This window comes from Dendrobates tinctorius, unplaced genomic scaffold, assembly GCF_039654945.1.
Source record: "Dendrobates tinctorius isolate UK_male_01 unplaced genomic scaffold, ASM3965494v1 ptg000039l, whole genome shotgun sequence".
NCBI lineage: Eukaryota > Metazoa > Chordata > Amphibia > Anura > Dendrobatidae > Dendrobates > Dendrobates tinctorius.
The window spans coordinates 20968802-20994442 of NW_027361707.1; the positions used below are offsets into that span (position 1 = coordinate 20968802).

The following is a 25641-nucleotide window of genomic DNA, read 5'->3' on the forward strand; positions in this document are numbered from 1 at the left end:
TGAAAAAAAAAAAAAAGAAAAAACACAATGAGGAAGAAGTATTATTAAGAGAAGGTGACGTTCACTATGAGCCCAAGCTCCGGCCAAGTACATGACTGCGGTCAGCGGGTGGTAATGTCACATCGAGCGCCTCTCTTCTCTGTAGACTGTTCCTAGTATTGCAGATGTTTAGAAAAAATAAATATGATCTACTCACCCTCCTCCGGTCCGGCACTGCCCGCACACTCTGCAGCCAATCACAGAGCTCAGCGGCTCGGAGTATTTTGCGCTGTCAATTCAGGCAGATCCACAGAGCTCATAGACCGAGAGCAGAGGCTTAGCATGGGACCAAGGGAGTATGAGTGAAGCACAGTTCGCAATTTCACCCAACGGACAGGTTTTCCAAAGCTGGAAAACCCAATTAAGTGAAAGGGGTTGAGCTGCAATATCAGACAGAAGCAGATGGTGGCGCCATTTCTAACCCCTGATGATGTATTTAATGTACATGTTGGCAACTATTCAAATGGGTTCTCCACTACTTTTACATTGATGGCTCTACCACTGTCGGCGGCTGGAAATACCCACTTGTGGAGCTGCTCCATCTGCTTGTAAGAAAAAATGAGAGCACGCAGAGCTGGAGAGGACAAATAACGTCCTATTTGAAATATAAAGAGCAAATAATTACAAAAATGGTCGCTCTAGCTCATTGTAAGGACGGAGCAGGACACACTGCATAAATATAGACATAAACCACAAAAAAAGCAATGCAAAAAAGTCCAAAAATAGTAGTATTATGAAGAATAGTAAAGCTTTATTAGAACACCAGATAGGTAACAAATATGGATAAAAAAGCGACACACGTTAACTGCAAAAGCAGCAGTGAGACAGTAACCGGTGGTTGCCTCAATAGTGACGTCATAAACCTAATAGATGGCTAAATCACAAAAAAGTGCGTAAGGCCATAACAGTGGCCAATCACAGCTTAGATGACGTAGATGGACAGCACATTGTCTATATAACAGGGATCGTCCCAGGATGATATCCACTAATAGTAAAAAGCAAATGTTATAGCCATAGATCTAATATCTGATGGAACACACACCAGGGGGAAGCAGCTCACCCTGCCCGCTGCTGGCCCCACCGGTTACTGGCTCACTGCTGCTTTTGCAGTTAACGTGTGTCACTTTTTTATCCATATTTGTTACCTATCTGGTGTTCTAATAAAGATTTACTATTCTTCATTATACTACTATTTTTGGACGTTTTTGCATTGCTTTTTTTTTTGTGGTTTCTGTCCGTCTACTTGTAGCGGCCGCCGCAGGGCGCTGCTCATCAGCCGCATGCTCAAATATAAGGTGGACGTGCATCGCCCTGACAGTGGTAGCAGCTGATTAGTGGGGGTGCCGGGTGTCGGACCCCGGCCAATAAGACATTGATGACCTATCCTAAGGAAAGGCTACCAACGTAGGGCCACGTTCTCACGGTCAGTGTTTTACATCAGTATTTATAGTCAAAACCAGGAGTGGATCAATCAGAGGAAAAGTGTAATAGAAACCCGTCACCACTTCTGGATTTATCACCCACTCCTGGTTTTGGTTTACTAAGACTGTGTTCACACGTTGCGTTTTGTTTTGTGTTTTTACCAAATAAAAGGCTTAAAAAACGCTTAAAAGAAGCTTCCCATGAATTTTAATGCATTCCGCATTTGTGCAAATTGACGTTTTTTTCACGAAAAAAAAAACCGCATAGCGGAAAAAAAACGCAGCATGCTCATTAATTTCGCGGAAAATTCCGCATTTCTAGCTAATTTTCTATGTGATTGGGACCGTTCCGGAAAAAAACGCATTAAAAACACGTGTTTTTTGCTCAAAGAAACGCGCGGAAAGATAGAAAAAAAACGCACGGTTTCTGGGAAGGAGTCAGGTTTTCAAGCAGAAATGTTCTGCATACGTGTGCACATAGCCTAATACTGATGTGAAATACTGACCGAATACCGAACGTGTGAATGTGGCCTAAAAGTAGTAAACAACCCCTTTAATGTAGACTTACACATCCAGAGATATGGTTTTTGATCCAGGTAATAAGCCGTCCAATCCCCCTAGTGAAATGAAACAAACATGCTTGGCTGCATCGAGCGTGCATCTTTATGCCTAGCTCATCATTTTGGATGCGCTATACCTTCCATGTTAAAAACAACCAATCAGCAAAAGTTTTTTTGTTTTTTTTTTGCTGTTCTTCAGAGCACCACCAGGTGGCGCCGCACAGAAGAGAATCCGCACAACATCACTAGGCGGCGCTGCACAGAAGAGAATCCGCACAACACCTCCAGGTGGCGCTGCACAGAAGAGAATCCGCACAACACCTCCAGGTGGCGCTGCACAGAAGAGAATCCGCACAACACTACTAGGCGGCGCTGCACAGAAGAGAATCCGCACAACACCTCCAGGTGGCGCTGCACAGAAGAGAATCCGCACAACACCTCCAGGTGGCGCTGCACAGGAGAGAATCCGCACAACATCACTAGGCGGTGCTGCACAGAAGAGAATCCGCACACCTCCAGGTGGCGCTGCACAGAAGAGAATCCGCACAACACCTCCAGGTGGCGCTGCACAGAAGAGAATCCGCACAACACCTCCAGGTGGCGCTGCACAGAAGAGAATCCGCACACCACCTCCAGGTGGCGCTGCACAGAAGAGAATCCGCACAACACCTCCAGGTGGCGCTGCACAGGAGAGAATCCGCACAACACCTCCAGGTGGCGCTGCACAGAAGAGAATCTGCACAACACCTCCAGGTGGCGCTGCACAGAAGAGAATCCGCACAACACCTCCAGGTGGCGCTGCACAGGAGAGAATCCGCACAACATCACTAGGCGGTGCTGCACAGAAGAGAATCCGCACACCTCCAGGTGGCGCTGCACAGAAGAGAATCCGCACAACACCTCTAGGCGGCGCTGCACAGAAGAGAATCCGCACAACACCTCCAGGTGGCGCTGCACAGAAGAGAATCCGCACACCACCTCCAGGTGGCGCTGCACAGAAGAGAATCCGCACAACACCTCCAGGTGGCGCTGCACAGGAGAGAATCCGCACAACACCTCCAGGTGGCGCTGCACAGAAGAGAATCTGCACAACACCTCCAGGTGGCGCTGCACAGAAGAGAATCCGCACAACACCACTAGGTGGCGCTGCACAGAAGAGAATCCGCACAACACCTCCAGGTGGCGCTGCACAGAAGAGAATCCGCACAACACCTCCAGGTGGCGCTGCACAGAAGAGAATCCGCACAACACCACTAGGCGGCGCCGCACAGAAGAGAATCCGCACAACACCTCCAGGTGGCGCTGCACAGAAGAGAATCCGCACAACACCACTAGGAGGCGCCGCACAGAAGAGAATCTGCACAACACCTCCAGGTGGCGCTGCACAGAAGAGAATCCGCACAACACCTCCAGGTGGCGCCGCACAGAAGTGAATCCGCACAACACCACAAGGCAGCGCTGCACAGAAGAGAATCCGCACAACACCTCCAGGTGGCGCCGCACAGAAGAGAATCCGCACAACACCTCCTGGTGGCGCCGCACAGATGAGAATCCGCACAACACCTCCAGGTGGCGCTGCACAGAAGAGAATCTGCACAACACCACAAGGGAGCGCTGCACAGAAGAGAATCCGCACAACACCTCCAGGCGGCGCTGCACAGAAGAGAATCCGCACAACACCTCCAGGTGGCGCCGCACAGAAGAGAATCCGCACAACACCACAAGGCGGCGCTGCACAGAAGAGAATCCGCACAACACCTCCAGGTGGCGCTGCACAGAAGAGAATCCGCACAACACCTCCTGGTGGCGCTGCACAGAAGAGAATCCGCACAACTCCTCCAGGTGGCGCTGCACAGAAGAGAATCCGCACAACACCACAAGGCAGCGCTGCACAGAAGAGAATCCGTACAACACCTCCAGGCGGCGCTGCACAGAAGAGAATCCGCACAACACCTCCAGGTGGCGCCGCACAGAAGAGAATCCGCACAACACCACAAGGCGGCGCTGCACAGAAGAGAATCCGCACAACACCTCCAGGTGGCGCTGCACAGAAGAGAATCCGCACAACACCTCCAGGTGGCGCTGCACAGAAGAGAATCCGCACAACACCTCCAGGTGGCGCTGCACAGAAGAGAATCCGCACAACACCTCCAGGTGGCGCTGCACAGAAGAGAATCCGCACAACACCACTAGGAGGCGCCGCACAGAAGAGAATCCGCACAACACCTCCAGGTGGCGCTGCACAGAAGAGAATCCGCACAACACCACTAGGAGGCGCCGCACAGAAGAGAATCCGTACAACACCACTAGGAGGCGCCGCACAGAAGAGAATCTGCACAACACCTCCAGGTGGCGCTGCACAGAAGAGAATCCGCACAACACCTCCTGGTGGCGCCGCACAGAAGAGAATCCGCACAACACCACAAGGCGGCGCTGCACAGAAGAGAATCCGCACAACACCTCCAGGTGGCGCTGCACAGAAGAGAATCCGCACAACACCTCCTGGTGGCGCCGCACAGAAGAGAATCCGCACAACTCCTCCAGGTGGCGCTGCACAGAAGAGAATCCGCACAACACCTCCAGGTGGCGCTGCACAGAAGAGAATCCGCACAACACCTCCAGGTGGCGCTGCACAGAAGAGAATCCGCACAACACCTCCAGGTGGCGCTGCACAGAAGAGAATCCGCACAACACCTCCAGGTGGCGCTGCACAGAAGAGAATCCGCACAACATCACTAGGCAGCGCTGCACAGAAGAGAATCCGCACAACACCTCCAGGTGGCGCTGCACAGAAGAGAATCCGCACAACACCTCCAGGTGGCGCCGCACAGAAGAGAATCTGCACAACATCACTAGGCAGCGCTGCACAGAAGAGAATCCGCACAACACCTCCAGGTGGCGCTGCACAGAAGAGAATCCGCACAACACCTCCAGGTGGCGCTGCACAGAAGAGAATCTGCACAACATCACTAGGCAGCGCTGCACAGAAGAGAATCCGCACAACACCTCCAGGTGGCGCTGCACAGAAGAGTATCCGCACAACACCTCCAGGTGGCGCTGCACAGAAGAAAATCCGCACAACACCTCCAGGTGGCGCTGCACAGAAGAGAATCCGCACAACACCTCCAGGTGGCGCCGCACAGAAGAGAATCTGCACAACATCACTAGGCAGCGCTGCACAGAAGAGAATCCGCACAACACCTCCAGGTGGCGCTGCACAGAAGAGAATCCGCACAACACCTCCAGGTGGCGCTGCACAGAAGAGAATCTGCACAACATCACTAGGCAGCGCTGCACAGAAGAGAATCCGCACAACACCTCCAGGTGGTGCTGCACAGAAGAGAATCCGCACAACACCTCCAGGTGGTGCTGCACAGAAGAGAATCCGCACAACATCTCCAGGTGGAGCTGCACAGAAGAGAATCCGCACAACACCTCCAGGCGGCGCCGCACAGAAGAGAATCCGCACAACATCACTAGGTGGCGCTGCACAGAAGAGAATCCGCACAACACCTCCAGGTGGCGCTGCACAGAAGAGAATCCGCACAACACCTCCAGGTGGCGCTGCACAGGAGAGAATCCGCACAACACCTCCAGGTGGTGCTGCACAGAAGAGTATCCGCACAACACCTCCAGGTGGCGCTGCACAGAAGAGTATCCGCACAACACCTCCAGGTGGCGCTGCACAGAAGAAAATCCGCACAACACCTCCAGGTGGCGCTGCACAGAAGAGAATCCGCACAACACCTCCAGGTGGCGCCGCACAGAAGAGAATCCGCACAACACCACAAGGCGGCGCTGCACAGAAGAGAATCCGCACAACACCTCCAGGTGGCGCCGCACAGAAGAGAATCCGCACAACACCTCCAGGTGGCGCCGCACAGAAGAGAATCCGCACAACATCACTAGGCAGCACTGCACAGAAGAGAATCCGCACAACACCTCCAGGTGGTGCTGCACAGAAGAGAATCCGCACAACACCTCCAGGTGGCGCTGCACAGAAGAGAATCCGCACAACACCTCCAGGTGGCGCTGCACAGAAGAGAATCTGCACAACATCACTAGGCAGCACTGCACAGAAGAGAATCCGCACAACACCTCCAGGTGGTGCTGCACAGAAGAGAATCCGCACAACACCTCCAGGCGGCGCCGCACAGAAGAGAATCCGCACAACATCACTAGGTGGCGCTGCACAGAAGAGAATCCGCACAACACCTCCAGGTGGCGCTGCACAGAAGAAAATCCGCACAACACCTCCAGGAGGCGCTGCACAGAAGAGAATCCGCGCAACACCTCCAGGTGGCGCTGCACAGAAGAGAATCCGCACAACACCTCCAGGTGGCGCTGCACAGAAGAAAATCCGCACAACACCTCCAGGTGGCGCCGCACAGAAGAGAATCCGCACAACACCACAAGGCGGCGCTGCACAGAAGAGAATCCGCACAACACCTCCAGGTGGCGCCGCACAGAAGAGAATCCGCACAACACCTCCAGGTGGCGCCGCACAGAAGAGAATCCGCACAACACCTCCAGGTGGCGCTGCACAGAAGAGAATCCGCACAACACCTCCAGGTGGCGCTGCACAGAACAGAATCCGCACAACACCTCCAGGTGGCGCTGCACAGAACAGAATCCGCACAACACCTCCAGGTGGCGCTGCACAGAAGAGAATCCGCACAACACCTCCAGGGGGCGCTGCACAGAAGAGAATCCGCACAACACCTCCAGGGGGCGCTGCACAGAAGAGAATCCGCACAACACCTCCAGGTGGCGCTGCACAGAAGAGAATCCGCACAACACCTCCAGGTGGCGCTGCACAGAAGAGAATCCGCACACCACCTCCAGGTGGCGCTGCACAAAAGAGAATCCGCACAACACCTCCAGGTGGCGCTACACAGAAGAGAATCCGCACAACACCTCCAGGTGGCGCTACACAGAAGAGAATCCGCACAGAAGTTTTCGGTTTGGAGATAAATAATGGGGGCCAATGACTGAAATTATCTTCATTTTATCATGCTGTAATGAAATCAGGAGTGGACGCGGTAAAGAAGCCAAACTGTGGTTCTGACCTGCTCGACTGAAGTAAAGTTAATTAGGCCGGACAATGAAGGCGGCTTATAAGAAAACACATCACCTCTAAATAAGAAGAGACATAAGCGGCTATTAAATTGATAATTTAGGTCGTACTTGGCAACTTCCCACAAAACAGTCATAAAATGTGTACTTTTTAGCTTTAACATATGTGAGAGCATCTTAGGTGAAAAATACCCCTCGTGCGAGCGCAAACATTCCAGATATAGATCCTGCCTAAATAGTAGAGCACATAAGCTGCACTGACACACTGTAACAAACGCCAGCTGTAGGGAGAGCTAGCCCCCGGGTGTGTTGTATGGCTTGTCCTCTTACCAGAACGACTGCTTCGCCGTCTGGATGACGTTGGCCGTGGTGTCCACATCGATGTAGTCATAGTGCAGGGCTCCGGGATCCGTAGAGGATCCTGTTTCTGCCAGTAAGATTCCGATCCACCTTCCCATGTTTTCTGAAGACGAAGCCTAACGACAAACACAGGAGAAGTTATTATTACAAGTCTGAAAATGAGCTCTTCTCCTGTAGGAGGCAGAAAGGAGGCCGCTTCCTTCCTTCTAGAGGAGAGCACATCAGCATTTCTCCCCAGGTAGCTCCCAACACCAAAGTCTCCACCAAATCACCATGTCCCTTCCGTCACTAGTGCCGAGATACCGTCTAGCCTTATTACATGGAATGGAAAGTTACCCTTTAAATCAGGTTTTAAATGTTCTTTTGTTTGTTTTATTGCAAATTTTGATAACTCATTTTTTATTTTGCAATCTATATTTACCGTATATATATATATATATATATATATATATATATATATATATATATATATATATATATATATATATATATATATATATAACGAAAAAAAGAAAGAAAAATTAAGCAAAAATCTTGCCATTTTCCCACTGGGTCTAATATGAGACTCCTACTTCCTGTTCTTTATATGGACAATAGCTGCTACAGACTGTACTAACCCTACTGGGCCTTCTCTAGTCTTGGTAAAGGTCATTGCATAGGAGGAGGAGGTGAGCTGTGACATTTTTTTTTATTTATAGAACAGGCGCTGGCTGATGAATACTCCCATCAGCCGTGCCTGCTCTTGCTGTTATTAGTGGCAGCAGCAATAGGCTGATGGGAGTACTACTCACATCACCTGACGCCTCAGTAAACAGAGGTAAACTATTACTGCCGATCACATCTGCTGGCGCTCTGACCGACGGCAATAATCTTACCGCAGATCAGAGGCGTTGGTGTTTCTGCATGATGGTGCAGGAAACACCCGATGTTCATGGTGACGATCCTGAAGAGTAACACGGACCTCCTGAAGAAGTCCAAGCCTAAACAGTGAGTGTTCAGTACAGACCCCGAACTTTACTTTTCGGGTTCGCCCATTACTATTCCTCAGTGTCCCTCCTCACAGCTGCCGTATGTGCCACTCCTTGCCTAATTGACAGCTCCCCACTGTCCCTCCTCCCTGTTGCAGAGATCACACATTGCTCAATATTAGCTGCCATTGTCAGTCGGGCTCGGTGGATGGAGGCTTGGAGGCATGAGTTCTCTCACTCTATAGCTGGACTTCTAAAAAGCTATTTTTTACATCAGGATTATACAGCCAATCTGACACGATATTTTCACAGTAAATACATCAGCCTCGTCTGGTCTAAAAATCTTTTAAAATAATGAATGCAATGTGTATTGTGAATTCTGGTGATAGATCTCCTTAAAAAAACAGCACCAGGGATTCTTTGGTTGCCGGTTTCCACTACTTTGGGACGCTGTTGTACCTTTGCATGGTTGTTATTACTATGCAACCTGTCAGACAGACATACCTCGAGCACGGCCACCTCCTGTCCATTCCGGAGAAGACGGAACGTCAGCGGGTGCTTAGAGTCGAGTCCTGGGATGACTTCACATCCTCGTAGAGGTATGGACACTATGTGCGTCTTAAGATCTGTCCGGTCTTTATGAAAGATGAGTTTGTGGTCCTTGACCCGACACCATCGCTCCCGCCACCGGTTGTTGCTCAGCACATTTAGGTAACCTTAAAGGAGGCCGGATATAAAAAGGTTTAGCGCGGATAACATGGCAGCAGCTTCCTACAATCAGACATCATGACATCTTACCACACGTTGGAACATCTTCTTCTGCCGATGATGTCTGCTCATCTGTACTCGGCTTCTTCTTTCCCAGACCGATTATTTTTGTTATTTTCTTCCCCGTTACTTTGGTTACTGTACCTTTAGCTTCAGTTTTTGTGCCACTTTTCTTCCTTTTCACTGGGAGGGGACAGCAAAATATTTTGTGAACTTGGCCTTCTACCTCTGCACCTTCGTGAGGAGAGATATCTGAAAATCACCAGTCTTCTGTAAAATGTCCCTCCAGTTAATCTAGGACTTGGGAATAGGGTCTCTCTGTAATGCCTGCTGCAGCGCAGTAGCACACAGCCTCCACCAGGGTTGCGGGTGAAGGAAAGACAGGTACACTCACAGTGAAACCACAGAGCAGCAGGCAGGTGCCACTAGGTGGCGGAAGAGTAGTCAGAAAAGTCAGGTCAGCAATAGAGAGGGAACAAATTACCAGAGGTCACAGCAATACACGTAGTCAGAAACTAGTTAGAGAATCAGCAACGGTCGGACCAGGGAGTCAGCACAATAAAGGGAAACATTGAGTCAGGACGGGAATATGGGAAAACAGAGACACAGGATCAGATAGCAAACGTAGCAGGACCAGAGTCAGCTACAGCAGCCCGAGGCAGGTACTATAACCGACATCGCCTGCAGGAAGCAGCGACGATAATAGCAACCTAAACCCAGACTGAGGCTGAGAAAAGTTAACTCCTTTCATGGCCAGACCAGGAAAAAGGGAAAACAGGGCTCCAACCCCGGTCTGGATCATGACACTCTCCTTGTGGAGACCATCAGCAGGTCTAAGAAAATGTAAAGGCCAGACAATGCAAACTAGCTCTTCAAGAAGGAAGAACGGTGGTTCCCTAGTGCCGTCTAACTATTCTGCTAGGCATCATGAGAGGGAGGATCCCCAGAAACAACTGCCTACAGATGGGTGTCTTTTTTCATCCGGAAGACTGGGATGACTAAATATTATGTGGCATGACTGGTTAGGGGGTCATAAGTTGACTTATAGGGCAGCTACATTCAGTAGATGGAGCCGGATTTCTTTCTCCTACACATTTTCATCTTTAAAGAGGAAGAAGGATGACTATCTATTACCAGCTCTCTAAGATCCTGCCAAGCAGCTGTGGGTCTTTACCATTTGGAAGACTGGTTTGGCTAAATATGTTGTAAGGCTCGTTAATAGGTCATACATTGACATAGGGTGGCTGCCTCCAAAATGATGCACTACAGAGCTAGATTTCTTCCTCCCGGAGATCTTCCTCTTCATCAAGTGCCACCTATCGAGCCAACCAGTATCCTGCTCTGCTCCAACGTGAGGCAAAATTTCCCAAAATAGTTGTCTACAGATGGGTGTCTTTCATTTGGACAACTGGTTTGGCTAAATATCACTTGGTATGGCTGGTTAAAGGGTCATACCTTGACTTAAAAAGGAAGACATCCCCAGTAGGTAGTACAAGGGAATAAGATTTCTTTCCCCTGGAGATCTTTATCTTCAGAAAGGAAGAAGGGTGGCTCTAGTACCAGCTGTCCATGATCCCTCAAAACAGCTGTCAACGGATGGGTGACACTTCCATTTGGATGACTGGTTTGGCTAAACATCATGTAGCAAGGCTCAATATAGGGTCGTACATCGAATGAAAGGTTAGCTACCTCCAGTGTCACACTTCTTTCTCCTGAAGATCCGATTTGCTAGTCTAGGAGACGCCCTCTGGACTAGTCCAATATAAGCCAAAAAAATTACAAAGCACAGGTGTAGACAGAGTAACCTATGACTCAGGACATATAAGAGCTATGGGTTGGGCTAAATAATAACATTATGACAAATAATGGAAGGTGTAAGATAATCTTCTCAAGTATACAGATGGGATCTGCCAGACCCAAAAGCACAATAAGCCTCATTTCTCCAGGGGCTGGCTTCCAAAATATGAAAAAATGGAAAGCATATCCAAGTATACCAAGAAGCTGTGTCCTCCCACACTAGCCAAGAGAACTTGGGCACTGCCCTAATGTCCGAATCATCTCTTGCTCCCAAGTCAAGACATCATGGCATAGCGGGGCGATGGGTGCAGACGAGCTCTCAAAGGGTGAATTCAGACATTCGCTATGAAATAGGTCTCCGATACATGGACCGGCCAAAGGTCTTCTGACCCAAACTTGAAAAGCCTCGTAGTCCTATAGGAGGCTGTCAAGTTCAGGTCGGGAAACCCATGGCTGGCCTGTACATCACGGACATCTAGAGTCACCCTAAAGGCATTGGTCCAAGTTGATGTAAACAGATGAGGCCAGTCACTGGCTGCAGCAATCACGGGTAATCAATCATCGACCACATCAATGCCAGACATTATTTCTAATTAAATTACAACAGTCATGGCTGAAAGTGTTGGCACTCTTGAAATTGTTCCAGAAAATGCAGTGTTTCTCCCAGAAAATTATTACAATTACACATTTCTTTATTTCCTTTGTGGGTATTGGAACAACACAAAAAAATACAGAGGAAAAAAAGGCAAATTGGACAATTTCACACAAAACCCTCAAAAATAGTTTAGACTAAATTGCTGGCACCTTTCCAAAACTGAGGGTAAACAACTTTGTTTCAAGCATATGATGCTCGTTCTAACTCGCTTGTAGCAAGTAACGGGTGAGGGCAATATGAAAATTACAACTGAAACCAGATAAGAAGGGGAGAAGGTAACTCAATTTTTGCATTGTGCGTCACACTAAGCATGGAGAACACAAAGAGAAGAGAACTGTCTGAGGACTTGAGAACCAAAATTGTTGAACAATATTAACAATCTCAAGGTGACAAGTCCATCTCCGGAGATCCTGACGTTCCTTTGCTCACGGTGCGAGACAACCCATGGCACTGTAGCTAATCTCACTGGATGTGGACGTCAGAGAAAAATTGATGAAAGGTTGTAACGCAGGATCGTCCGGATGGTGGATGAGCAACAACAATCAAGGTTTAAAGAAATTCAAATTGTCCTACAGGCTCAAGGGTGCATCAGTGTCACAGTAAGGCTAGTTTCACATTTGCGCACGGCCGCCGCTAAGCCCCGCCCCTGCCGCACCTCCACCGGTAGCTCCGCCTCCAGGCGCATGACGCTGCATGCGTCCCCTATCTTTATCACTGAGGACGCAGGCCGTGCGCAGTATGCGTTTGGCGGCGCCTGCGTCCTTTTGACGGTGTGCCGAGCGCAACCAAATTGCAACAGGTTCATTGGCGCTGGTCGGCGCACCGTCAAAAGGACGCAGGCGCCGCCAAAATGCATACTGTGCACGGCCTGCGTCCTCAGTGATAAAGATAGGGGACGCATGACGCATGCAGAGTCATGCGCCCGGAGGCGGAGCTACCGGCAGGGGCGCGGCAGGGGCGGAGCTTAGCGGCGGCCGTGCGCATGCCGACGCTGCGGCCTTAAACGCAAATGTGAAACCGGCCTAAACTATACGTCGGCATTATTGGGGTTTTGTGTGAAATTATGTCCAATATGCCTTCTTTCCTCAAGCTTTTTGTGTTCTAATACTAAGGAAATAATAAAATACGTGCAATTGCAATAATTTTCTAGGAGAAATTGTGGAATAATTTTTAAAGGCGCTTTTTACTATGGCTGCGTATGACAACAGTAATAGTAATTTACTGGAAATTCCAACAGGAATAACAAGATGAAAAGACCAATATTCCTTAAAGAACAACAACAAAAAATAGACGCTATATAATCATTTCATGGGGAACGAAGGAGTTTACCCAAATCAACAGGTCGGCAGAGCCAATTAGTCCTCTTTAACCCGCATGAGATGCACATACACATGTAATATAAAAAAAAAAAAACCCACAAAACTGCGTGCTCCATACAAATGATGAAAAACGGAATAAAATGAGACAGCACCATGGCTGTTGGTGATCTTCCCACGATTATGTATTTCGCCTTCGTCCCTGATGGGTGGTGTGCCAACAGTGTGCGCCAGCAATGCCGCAATCCAGAGGAATGTCTGTGACCGGCTTTTCCAGGCCCCTTCTGTATTACCATGTAGGCAGAATTACAGGAGAGCCAAACTCCACTGTCACATTCACTGTGATTAATGGGGGCCATGACGGTGACCACAATCAACACTAACCAGGACGGACTGAACCTACTGATGAAATGCTATTATAACATGCTATATGTATTTACACCACGAAGGCAGAAACTAAAAGGAACATTTACATTTTAACAATTACTAATGACCGATTATTGAAATCCATCATTGAAGTAGTTGTAAGTTGAGATTGGATGGGGCTGAGGTCGAGACTCTGTGGGGCCATAACGTCTTGATCATGTGCTTCAACACCAAACTCCCCCAACCATGTCTCTACAGACCTTGCTCCATGCACTGGATACAGTCATGAGGAACAGAAAAGGGCCTGCCCCAAACTTATGGGATTCACCTAATGCAGACTAAGAATGCCTCAGTCAAAGGGGATGTAGCATTACTACGGCCCTGCCCTGAGTCCTATCTGTGAGGTAGGTGTAGGCTACAACACATAGTTCTACTGTACAGGAACTGTGAATGACTGTCTCCACTGCCTCCTGCTTGTGATAACTTTCTTTCAGCTTTGTCCGTTTTTTCAAGCAGGTGGCAGTGGCATAACATAAAAAAAAAACACCAGGAACAAGAAAGGTAGAAGTGTGGCTATGAGAAGTGGTAAATGCAAATAATACACAAAAAAATGTATTCGAAGGGCACCAAGACTGAATGAAGAGATAAGAGGAGACTTTATGAGGAGAGGTGCAGTCCCTGTTCGTTACCCAAAATTTGCGCTCACTATGGACTGAGTTAATGGCAATCTCTGGCGCTTACATAATGATAGTGCCCTTTAAGCTCTGTCAGGCTATGACTTTATACTACAGATTAATTAAGGATACAGTGTAAGTAGAGAAGATATGGCCGTGTGTTTGCCGGTTTGACAGCAACAGGATAAAAGACAGCAGGAAATCAATATGGAACCCTCCGAGATCCATTATAAGGTAACAGCAATTGAACGGCTTAAGAGAGATGAAAAGTTCAATCAGCAGCATAATCGACTGGAAAAGACGAAGCATTAAAGGGGTTTTCTGAAAACACCTGTCCCCCGGTTTTTGTTTTTATAAAAAGAATCTGTGCTTTGCTCACCCTCCAAGGGTCCAGTGCTGAGTCTCCACCACCGGTTCCTGTGTTTCTTACTGGCTGCGGTGCTGCAAGTCGACAGCGCTGCAGCCAACCAGTGAGCTCAGCAGCTCATGCTATGAACTTGGGTGGAACCACTGAACTCAATCATTAGCTGCAGTGCTGACAAAGTGACATCAGCGCTGCAGACAATAACAGACCAGGTGAGGAAACTCAATGCCAGACCAGGTGAGGGTGAGGAAGGCCCTACTATTTGGCGGTGGGCACCGGATGTCGGACCCCTACTTATATGAAATTAATAACCTACCCTTAAGATATGCCATCAGTATGCAAAACCCCTTTAATTCACATGATAACTGGGTTCTCAACAAGGCAGGGTGCTTGAGGATGTGATAAGGTGATCGTCCATACCTTTAAACTTTAATTCCCCATACATATTAGAGAAGAGACAGACCACCGTGGTGTTGTAAGAGAGGTCAGTCAATAACATAATGTGTTTGGGGGCCACAAACCCTCCCTGACAGATGACGGGAGACTGGGCATGAGGTGACTGACTGTGGAGGACTACCTTCTCCCCACCGTAAAACACGCACATTGTGCCAAGCTGAACTTGTGTATGAGGGCGTTGGGACTGATTGTTATCCGCTGAACGAGCATTCGGCCAATAGGAGAGGGATCCGTCACCAAATTTCATACTTCAAACTGCACATATTATAAAAATAGGGGTTTTGGACCTGATGGTGTTTGGTGTATTTACTTTGGAAATGTATGGCTGTAAAACTTTTCCCTGCCTGATATAAAACTGAGTGTTTTACAGTATGTAACTCTAAGAGGACTCATAAATGGCTCATCCTATTATCGGGATTATACAACCTCTCTGGAGGTGGATTTTCAAAGTAATTATTCCAGCCTCATCAGGTCTTAGAAATCCATTTAATAATGTAATGCAGTTTGTGTGGTGAAATCTGGCTTAAGATCCCCTTTCATTTACAACTTATGCAACTAAGTTATCGTATGGCATCAATGATTTTCAATACGGTAACCAGTTCTGATATCATCCAATGGTAATTAGATAGCCACCACCCCCATGACTAGGCCGGCGGAGGTCAGACATACGGGAACCTCAGGGTTATACATCAGCTGCCGCCAGGAAGTCAATGCTCCATAAAGAATAACAGTAGGAGAAAATATACAGCTGTAAGGATGCCGGGTGGTCTACCCAGAGGAGACAAGGGAAAGCCATTCAATCTGAAGGTCACAAAAGACGGAAGCCATCTCCTATAAATCACCGCAATGCATACATTCTTATAGCGTGACCCCCTCCCCCAAAAAATAGGACTACATGCTTTACATGTTAATTTTTTTTTCCAAGGGGGCCAACTAGGACTTGAAAAAAATAATGGCCAAAAATATCTGATAGGTGAGTGTCTGCTCTACTGAGCAGCATGTTCCATTCAGTGGCATTTACTAAAATGTAATGCAATACCAAGCACAGCCACTACATAACACGCGGCGCTGTGCAGTGACGGATCTCCCTCAATTAGTTGATCAGTGCAGTGTTGGAAATCAGCAACCTATTGTAAAGAGCAGTGCATTATTATGTAGCCCTGGAACCTGTATAAGAATGATTATCTAGTGTATACTGGAGATGAGAGAATATATTTGCAAGAGCCAGGTCCAGCAGTCAAGGTCATCATGCCGTGGCTGCGGGACCTTCCAGCATCTGTGATTCCCCTTTTGATTTTCTGGCCTTGCGCGATGTTGTGTGTGCGTCATCCTGCAATGATTATGTCATGCCAGGATGGCTAACCAAAAGAGACAGGGATGCCAGCAGGTAGGAGGGGGTTCACAGGCCTCCAACCATAAGGTCCCCGTTACACGCTTCAATGTCCCAGTGATCCCACCAACGATCCTACATGGTTGAGATCGCTGGGACATAGTTAGCTGATGGCTAGTGAGCTGTCACATAGGCAGACTCAACAGCGATCAGGACCAGCGAGCAAGCTGGTATCCAAGGTAAACAGCGGGTAACTAAGAGCCGCGCGGCAGACACACACCAATCAACTGATCTCCAAGGTGCCAACTTTAAAGGGAATGCGTCAGTGGGATCAACCTCCTGAGCCGTCTACATGGGCATGTAGGTCATAGGGAGCTGAATAAAATGACACCTTGATATCTGCGATCCCATGTCTTATTCCAGAGAAATCCACGTTTTTATTAATATGTAAATGAGCGGTTAAGATCTATGGGTGGACACTGATATTTTATTTTAAACTTAAAGGGGCGTTACCAGTGTGAGACATGTAACGACTGACCGGCTGCTCTCCTGATCTATATGTCTCACACTGGTAACTCCTCCTTTCTTTAAAATAACCTATGAAAGCAGATTCTCTGAGAGACCTAGGTCCGGCCTAGATCTGAACACATTATTTACATATTAAGAAAAATGTGGATATCTTTGGAATACAACATCGGATTGCAGATGTAAAGGCGTGATTTTACTCAACTTTCTAGGACCTGAATGCCCATATAGACGGCTTAGGAGGATTGACCTGACTGACAGATCACTTTTAAGAGAAGAGGCTGTTATGATTAAACCACAGATATGGACAGGACCTATATACAGACTATTGAATTGAACGGTAATATGGCGCAAAGCCAGTCTACATTAAAATAGACTGAGTTACATGGGTAAATCTACCCATTGGTCTCTCTGTCCTTGATACCGGTTAGGCCTCTTTCACACTTCAGTTTTTTTGCATTAGTTCAAATCCGCCAAAAAGTCATACAAGCGGATCCGTTGTTAACTGATGTGAACGGATGGCACAGGATCCGTTTTTAGACGGATCCTGAAAATTTAAAGGAAATGCTGGCCGGGAAGAGAGGAGAGAGAGGAGAGAGAGGAGAGAGAGAGGAGAGAGAGAGGAGAGAGAGAGGAGAGAGAGAGGAGAGAGAGAGGGGAGAGAGAGGAGAGAGAGAGAATTTTTTTTTTTTTTTGTCCGGCACCCAGAAAGAATTTCGGGTTAAATGAGTGTCTGGAGGATCCGCCACAGAAAATAACGTTTCAAGCTCCGTTTTGAAATCTTTGAGGATGGTGACGGACAGCAATTTTTGGCGGATCCTCAAAAAAAACGGATGCAACGGACAGCAATCCGTCACAATCCGCCATTAATGCAAGTCAATGGGGAAAAAAACGGATCCTCAAAAAAAATTTGAGGATCCGTTTTTTTCAAAACCTGGCGGATTGTGACTGATTGTAAAAAACGGAAGTGTGAAAGAGGCCTAAATCTCTGTGCCTAGCACTGTCCAATGTGTGTCCCTTTAAGCTTCTAAGGTGATCAAACTATGTACATACCGGGCTCCTTGCCATTGACCGTTGCTGTGCCATTCTCCACATTACACTCTCCATCTGAGCTTGGCCTCTCTGTCAATTTCTGAGTAAAAGAAAGTAGAAAATGTATATATAAAGGAGCCTGCAATCAGGTTATTTACTACTCCAGATCTGCACAGACATGGAAGATAACATTCTGGTTGCCTGCTGCCACCACTAGAGGGAGCCTGCTATGTAGGCTGTTGGCACTAGGCTCCTGAGCTCCCCCTAGTGGTGGCTGCAGGCAGGGATTGTCCTTTATAAACAAGGAGATAATTTAGTTTTCACCGTACAACCCCCTTTAAAATGTTATTCCCCAGAAACTTTACTCATTAACATAATAAAAAATCAGATTATATATTAAATACCTTTTCTATTTCCGTCTTTGGCACGGGAGAACTTGAAGAGTGTCCATCTGAGTCCACAGTCCCACCGAAACTACTACATGCTTCTTTCATCACCTGCAACAAAAGGAAAATACAGGAGACTTTAATGAACTTTTCTATCAATATATTGATAAATCAGCCTCATTTGGCTCAGGGAAAAATAAAATCCCTGCTTTTCTCCACGACGCAAAATTATAAAACTGGCTGCTGGCAGCCACCACTAGGGGGAGCACTGTATACTGCGAATCTCTGAAGTGAGATCCTCCTGGTGGTGGCTTTGGAAAAACACCTATTCCCTACTTTGCAGCATTTGCAGACCTCTTGGCGGTCTTGTACGTATGTGTGTCCCCTTCTCATTGTTATTCTGGTGGAGAGTGCTTCAATTTTCCATTTACATCACAAGTCTGCAGATGTGAATGGTCGCAGATTATAACGAGCGCTTGACCCAACATCAAAAGCCCTTACATGGACTGGACCCAAAATAAACAGCGTTTTACACAGAACCTCCACATTTTTTTAAGCTTTAAGTTTAGGAAAAGAAAAACAAATGTTCTGCTCGTGATAATATCACGGGGGCCGATGGCGATGAATGTCAATCAGATCCGACGTCTTATTATGTTACTTATTGAAGAAAACACATCGAATGCCATAAAGATTTAGATTTAATGGGATTGTTGTTAAATAAAGTTATTCATGTAAAGCGCCATGGAATAAATGTCGCTATAATAATAAATAATAATAATACTGTTTTGCATATTTATTCAGGACTTCTTACTAGATGCGATACAGAGTTGAAAATAAAAATGAATACCCATAATTGATATTTCACAGAACCCCCCCCCCCAAAAAAAAAAAAAAAACATGACCATTCTTCTATTTCAGAAACAGCACCACACCTGTTATTTATTGAACCTGCAATACTGGATACAACCTATTGACAGGAGTGGCGCTGCTTTTAAAAGAAAGCAAATACTTTTTTCCCCTAATACTTGACAACCACAACACTCAGCTGGAAATAAGTTGTGCTTGGCACAAAAAGAAGTTGGCTAATAGTCATTTTTTTACAGTCTTCAGTGTTGGCGGGTGGACATGTGACAGCCTCTGCATAGGAAGAACCAAAGAGGAGTTGGACGCCCAACTGCAGCTCGATTCATTCTCTAATGGAGAGTGGTGGAGCATTTGCATTGCTGCTCGATTCCGAGATAAAAGTTCCTTGTTCAGCCTTTCGGTGAGGTCCCAGCAGTCAGATAGGTGATCACTTGTTTTCAATGAACAACCCCTTTAATCCCATGCTATTCATCAAAATAAATCAGCCAAGTGGTGGTTGGCAGCCAACCTGAAACCCGAAATTTTTAAGGATATTCGTAACAAATTTGATTGTTTTGCTCATTTCTATATCTTAGGCTTTTTATCACCATTTTTAATAAGCAGAACAAACAAGGCCAAGTGTTATGAGTGAGTTCGAACCCACCCTTGAGCTTGTGCTTTGTGGTTGGCTTCTCTGTCCGTCGAGCCAAAGCAGATAAACCTTTTCTCTGAATTATTCTTGCTTCTGTCTTTTCAGGGTAACAGGTCTTTTCATTTACTCATTTGTCTGACCTATCACCTTTCAGGTGCGGCTTTATATTCCTTCCTCCTGCTGGTATTTTCCTGCTGTAGTCTAATCCAAATCGGTGAAACACCAGCTAGAGCATCTCTTTCTGCTGTTTATGTTCTTTACCCTGCACCAATATTCAGTTTCTTTTTAGGAAGTAGGTGGCATATTCTCTAACAGTATGTACTTAATCCTTTATTCTGTATTACATGGTTTGTTTTACTCACTCTGCGATTTTTCTATCTCCGCACACTTTCCCTTCTGTAGGTAATTTGTACTCTGCTCTGCCCTCCTGTTCTTTAGGAAGAATGTGAATCCCTTGATGGCCTTTCAGGCAGCTTAGGTCTGAATTGACATTGTCTAGTCTGTGGTTAGGGCTATCTCCGCATAGGCAGGAACCAGGGACTACAGGGTCAGGATCTCTAGTCTATACAGGAACCCGCAGGGTCAGCTGCAGTTTTCAGTGTTTTACCTATTTTCCTTTGCATGCCTTTCCTGCAGCATTAATGAAGCATACCAGCTGGCTGGGTAGGAGGATCCTCCCTTGATCAGTGAGGAAAACCCGATAGCAAGTGATCATTTTCTTTGCAGAACCACCCTTGAGGAACAAAAGCATGGTGGCCATAGACCCATCTGTTTAATGCATGTACACAGGAAAGAGTGGAGTGGGGTTTTCTTTAAGAATAGGGTTCCACCAGATGATCTCCATCTACTAACTCAAAATTCAGAAATTTTTAAAATAAAGTCTTATCTACTAACCAGAGTGAATTATAAGTGAGTCTCTTACTCTCGAGGACCCGACATGTTCCATACTTGACCTGAAAAATCCACTGATTGTATCAAGTACTGTGTAATGCTTCATTTACCCTGAGGAGTCGCTGTAGGGAAACCGATTACTTCTGGATCGTCTTCCAAAAGCAGTCAAAAAAAGAAACAAAATGTTCCCAAATTCATATAACATATAGTCCAGTATGACCAACGACTCCATGGACCTTCACCTAATCTTGACTGGTTCACTCCACACACAGCACAAACCCTTCCCGTGCACAAAGGAATCCAATTACTCAGCATCCTGGGACTTTATTTTTACTTCTTGTTTGACATTTGAACCCATTGTGGACTTTTTTTTTGGGCTCGAAGAGCTGATTAAGTTATTTTGGCAAGAGCTTTGTGTAATGCAAGCTGCAGACAAAACACTGGGAAGCGCTTTGGCAAGTGCACAAAGCAGCGTTCAGGAATGTGAGCTCCCCTCCGTCCAGCCGTCCCCCTGTCACACCTCGTGCTCTTATAGGTGTGGACTCATATTAAACACATGTTTATGTTATAGGTCGGATCTGGCTAAAAACTGCTGCGCTCACCACATTCTGCGCTGACCGGCTATACATGAAGTCTCGGCAGGAAGAGACTCGTGCTAAAAGGCCTTTGTCTGATTATATCGGTCCTGTACTCCTACTCGCAGAGCTGTCCAAAAGCTACCGCTCCTTACACCTTGTCAACTCACTCTAATAGTGCGCCTCTCCTTCCAATAATTATTTTCTTACCATTTCTTTTTAAGGGTTATTGCCCCCCCTTTTTTTTTTCTTTTACCCAGCTCCAAAAGACACTGTCCTCTACATAAAAAGAGGATTTGGAGCTTTGTATCCTGAACAAGCAACAATTCCGCTATAAAGTTATGAGTTCAGGATTTTAAAACTAATGTGGAACCAGGAATGAAAGATTAATATTTATTTTAAAGGGACCGTGCTAAAAGTATTAGTCACGGATTTTCAATGATGTTCAGGTCAGGGGACTGTGAGGGCCATTGTAAAACCTTCAGCTTGTGCCTTTTGAGGTCGTCTATTGTGGATTTTGACCTGTGTTTACGACCATTATCCATTTGTAGAAGCCATCCTTTTTCATCTTCAGCTTTTTTTTTTTACAGATGGTGTTAAGTTTGCATCAAGAACTTGTTGACATTTCATTGAATCCATTCTACCCGTGGAATGTTCCCAGTGTCATTGGCTGCAACACAACCCCAAAGCACGATTGCTCTACTCCCATGCATAATGGTTGGCAAGATGTTTTTTTTCCTAAAATCCTGTTCCTTTTTTACTCCACACATTGTGGCCAAAGAGGTCTGTTTTAACCTCCTTGGTCCACAGGACTTGTTTCCAAAATATATCAGGCTTGTTTAGATGTTCTTTTGCATACTTTTGATCCTGAAGTTTATGGTGAGGATGCAGGAGAGATATTCTTCTGATGATTTTTCTATGAAAGCAATATTTGTGCAGGTGTCTCTGAATAGTAGAACAATGTACCACAATTGCAGAGTCTGCTAAATCTTTCTGAAAGTGTTTTGCAGTGAAGCGGGGGTTCAGATTTGCCTCTCTAGCAATCCTACGAGCAGCTTTCAACAAAATTTTGCTTGTTCTTCCAGACCTTATCTTGACCTCCACTTTTCTTGTTAACTGCCATTTCTTAATTACATTTCGAACTGAGGAAAGGGCAACTTGAAAACACTTTGCTACTTTATTATAGCCTTCTCCTGCTTTGTGGGCCTCCACCATTTTCATTTTCAGAGTGCTAGGCAGCTGCACAGAAGAACCCATGGCTGCTGTTCTTTGGCACAAGGTTAGAGGAGGCTGTTTTTTTTATAAAGCTGGGAAATTTACATCACCTGGCCGTTCCCAACAATGATCGTGAACAAGCCATAATCCTAACAGTCTAATTAAGGTTTGAAATCTTGTTTAAAGTTTTCTGAGCATACAAATCTCCAGGGGTGCACAAAGTTTTGCATTGGCCCATTTTCCTTTTTTGTAATTTTTAACCCCTTAACGACCAGGGGTATTTTTGGTTTTGCATTTTCATTCCAGAGCCATAACTTTTTTATTTTTCCATCTATATGGCCCTGTGAGGGCTTATTTTTTGCGGGACGAGTTGTAATTTTAAATGACACCATTGTTTTTACCATGTCGTGTACTCGAAAACGGGAAAAAAATTCCAAGTGCGGTGAAATTGCTAAAAAAGTGCAATCCCACACTTGTTTTTTGTTTGGCTTTTTTGCTAGGTTCACTAGATGCTAAATCTGACCTGCCACTATGATTCTCCAGGTCATCATTACGAGTTCATAGACACCAAACATGTCTATGTCCTCTTTTATTGAAGTGGTGAAAAAAAATTCTAAAGTTTACTAAAAAAAAAAAAAAAGAAAAAAAAAAATTTGTGCAATTTTCTGAGACCCCGTAGCGTCTCCATTTTTCATGATCTGGGGTCGGTGAGGGCTTATTTTTTCTGTGCCGGGCTGACGTTTTTAATGATACCACTTTTGTGCAGATATGTTCTTTTGATCACCCGTTATTGCATTTTAATGCAATGTCTTGGCGACCAAAAAAACAATTCTGGCGTTTTGAATTTTTTTCTCGCTACGTCGTTAAGCAATCGGGCTAATGCTTTTTTTTATTGATAGATCGGGCTATTCTGAACGCGGCGATACCTAATATGTGTATGTGGGATTTTTTTTTTACGGTTTTATTTTGATTGGGGCGAAAGGGGGGTGATTTGAACTTTTAGGTTTTTTTAATTTTTTTTTTTTTTTTCTTTTGGCATGCTTCAATAGCTTCCATAGGAGGCTAGAAACATGCACAACCCGATCGGCTCTGCTACATATGGGCGATGAACAGATCTCGCCCATATGTAGCAAATTTACTCCTGTGCTTTCAGCGCCGACCACCGGGTGGCGCTGAAAGCCATATGCCTGGAACAACCAGGCAACATGACGCCGACCCCCGATCACGTGATGGGGGTCGGCGATGACGTCACTTCCGGCCCGGCAGCCGGAAATGCTATTTAAATGCCCGCTGTCAGCTTTGACAGCGGGATTTAACTAGTTAATAGGCGCGGGCGGGCGGACGGCGATTCCGCTCGTGCCTATTGCGGGCACGTCAGCTGTTCATAACAGCTGACATGTCCCGGCTTTGATGCGGGCTCAGCGCCGGAGCCCTCATCAAAGCAGGGGAGATGGCTGATGACGGACTGTGTCCGTCATTGGACATTAAGGTGTTAAAATGGAAAAAAAAAAAAAAGGTTTTTTTACATCTAAAACACAAAGGAAATGTGTCATCTTTAACTTTAGCCGTTTTAGAGATCATTTCATCTTCAACTTGCTTTACTGTTCACAATAACAGTAATTTTGACCAGGGGTGCCCAATCCTTTATATGCCACTGTAGGTATGAGATAAATATTAGGTCGGGGTCCTATCATACAACACATATAGGGTTCTGTAACATTTTGTGGTCCTTTAGGCTCCAGGGCCAGGACACACTCCCGACCTCTGCAGCGCTCCATATTTACTCCCCTAACGGGTGTGTACAGCAGCTTATCCCCCAATTAAGGGGGGGTCAAACAATATGAGGCTCTGGGTGAAATCTTAAGCCTATCTGTGTAAAGACAATGACGCTGCAGAATCCTGCCTGAGAACTCAGATTCCTCATTCTAACTAATAGTTATTGTGTGACAGTGAATTTAGCGGACGATTTCCTTGTGAGCTGCCCTCAGGCCATTAATGTGGTTTTTCTGTCTCGACATAAGTTTACATCAGATGTGGCCTTTGCTTCATGTTCCCCGTCCATCTGCCATGTAGAATATTCTGCACTTCTATCACATAAGGCAAACTGGCGCCCTGACCACCGCCGATCGGTGACTTCACGAGTCGATCGGGGATTATTTGATGCACCAAATGTTGCGCCAGTTTGTTGCCGATTGCTGTGATGTTTCCTGGGTCAGCGATTGGGAATGAACACACACCTAATTTCCGGCCTGTGTAAGGCTACCTTCACATTTCAGGTTTTGTAATCCGGCGGCAAGCGGTGAAAATTCGCAATACCGGATCCGGCAGAAAACGCTGACACTGGATGCTTCTTTTGGCCGGATACGCTGCAGCAAAAATTTAAAGGAACATCGCATGACAAGCAATAGCGGGACTGAGGACGAGAGAGAGAGAAGGTCCGGCAGAAGGAAAAAACGTTACATGAAACATTTTTCCAGACACCGGGCAGACACTTTTTGCCGTATCCGGCAAAAGCCGGAGACGACGCATGCCCATCTGGCGCAATGCGGCGATAATGAAAGTCTATGGGAGAAAAGCCGATCCGGTGGCAAGCGGCGCCGGATCCGGTTTTTACAAATTTCGCCGCATCGTGCCTGATGCTAAAAAACTGAAATGTGAAAGTAGCCTAACAGGGCCTTTACCGGCAAATAGTGATGAGAAATGTGCTCGGATAAAGTGTTATCTGAGCATGCTCGCGTGCTAACGGGGTGTCTTCGAAAAATATGCCTAACAAACAGGCAATCCCTGCATGTGCAGCTGCGGAGACATGTAACCGAGGAGACTCAAACATATTTTTCAAGCACGCAGAGGACACTCTGATAGCACTAGAGCATGCTCAGCTAACACCTTACCTGAGAATGTTCGCTCATCACTACTGGCATACTGTTACAAGTATTTAATAAAGAGAAAACCGTCGCTAAAATGACACGCATGCTTCTGAATTTAATTTCAGTATTGCTCAAAGTGCATTCCAAATTTTACAAAATGCCACAAAATTTGTAAAAAAAAAACAAAAACCATTTTTCCAGGTCGAGGACTGAATGACTGGGAGCGGCTACTGGCAGATAGTGATACAACTGCTGTCTCAAGAAAAAAAAAAAAAAAAAAAAAAAGAAGACTAGTCACATCTTTTATGCTCAATCGCCTTTACTGATTTTTCAGTTATTTTTCTTCTGAATGCTTTACATTTTTTTCCCCAAGATTGGAATGCCGCTTCTTTTTTCTTAAAACAGCGCCACCCTCACCTGTCCTGAGAGCAGAGCTGCCATGACAGCTGTGGTGCTTTATTTTTGGCAAACAGCGAGGGCCATCTAACAATGAAACTACATCAGA

At 46.3% G+C, this 25641-nt stretch overlaps 1 protein-coding gene across 3 annotated transcripts in view; it reads right to left on the bottom strand.

The window, feature by feature from the left end:
• AFAP1 (actin filament associated protein 1) overlaps positions 1-25641 on the bottom strand; it is a 134976-nt gene that overhangs the window by 14344 nt on the left and 94991 nt on the right. For all 3 annotated transcript variants that reach the window (XM_073574545.1, XM_073574544.1, XM_073574546.1), the window contains exons 7-11: positions 18112-18204; positions 17729-17807; positions 9223-9375; positions 8929-9140; positions 7427-7572 (exon numbers count right to left, since the gene is read on the bottom strand). In XM_073574545.1, the coding sequence (XP_073430646.1) occupies positions 7427-7572; positions 8929-9140; positions 9223-9375; positions 17729-17807; positions 18112-18204 (683 nt within the window). The remainder of the gene's footprint in view (positions 1-7426; positions 7573-8928; positions 9141-9222; positions 9376-17728; positions 17808-18111; positions 18205-25641) is intronic.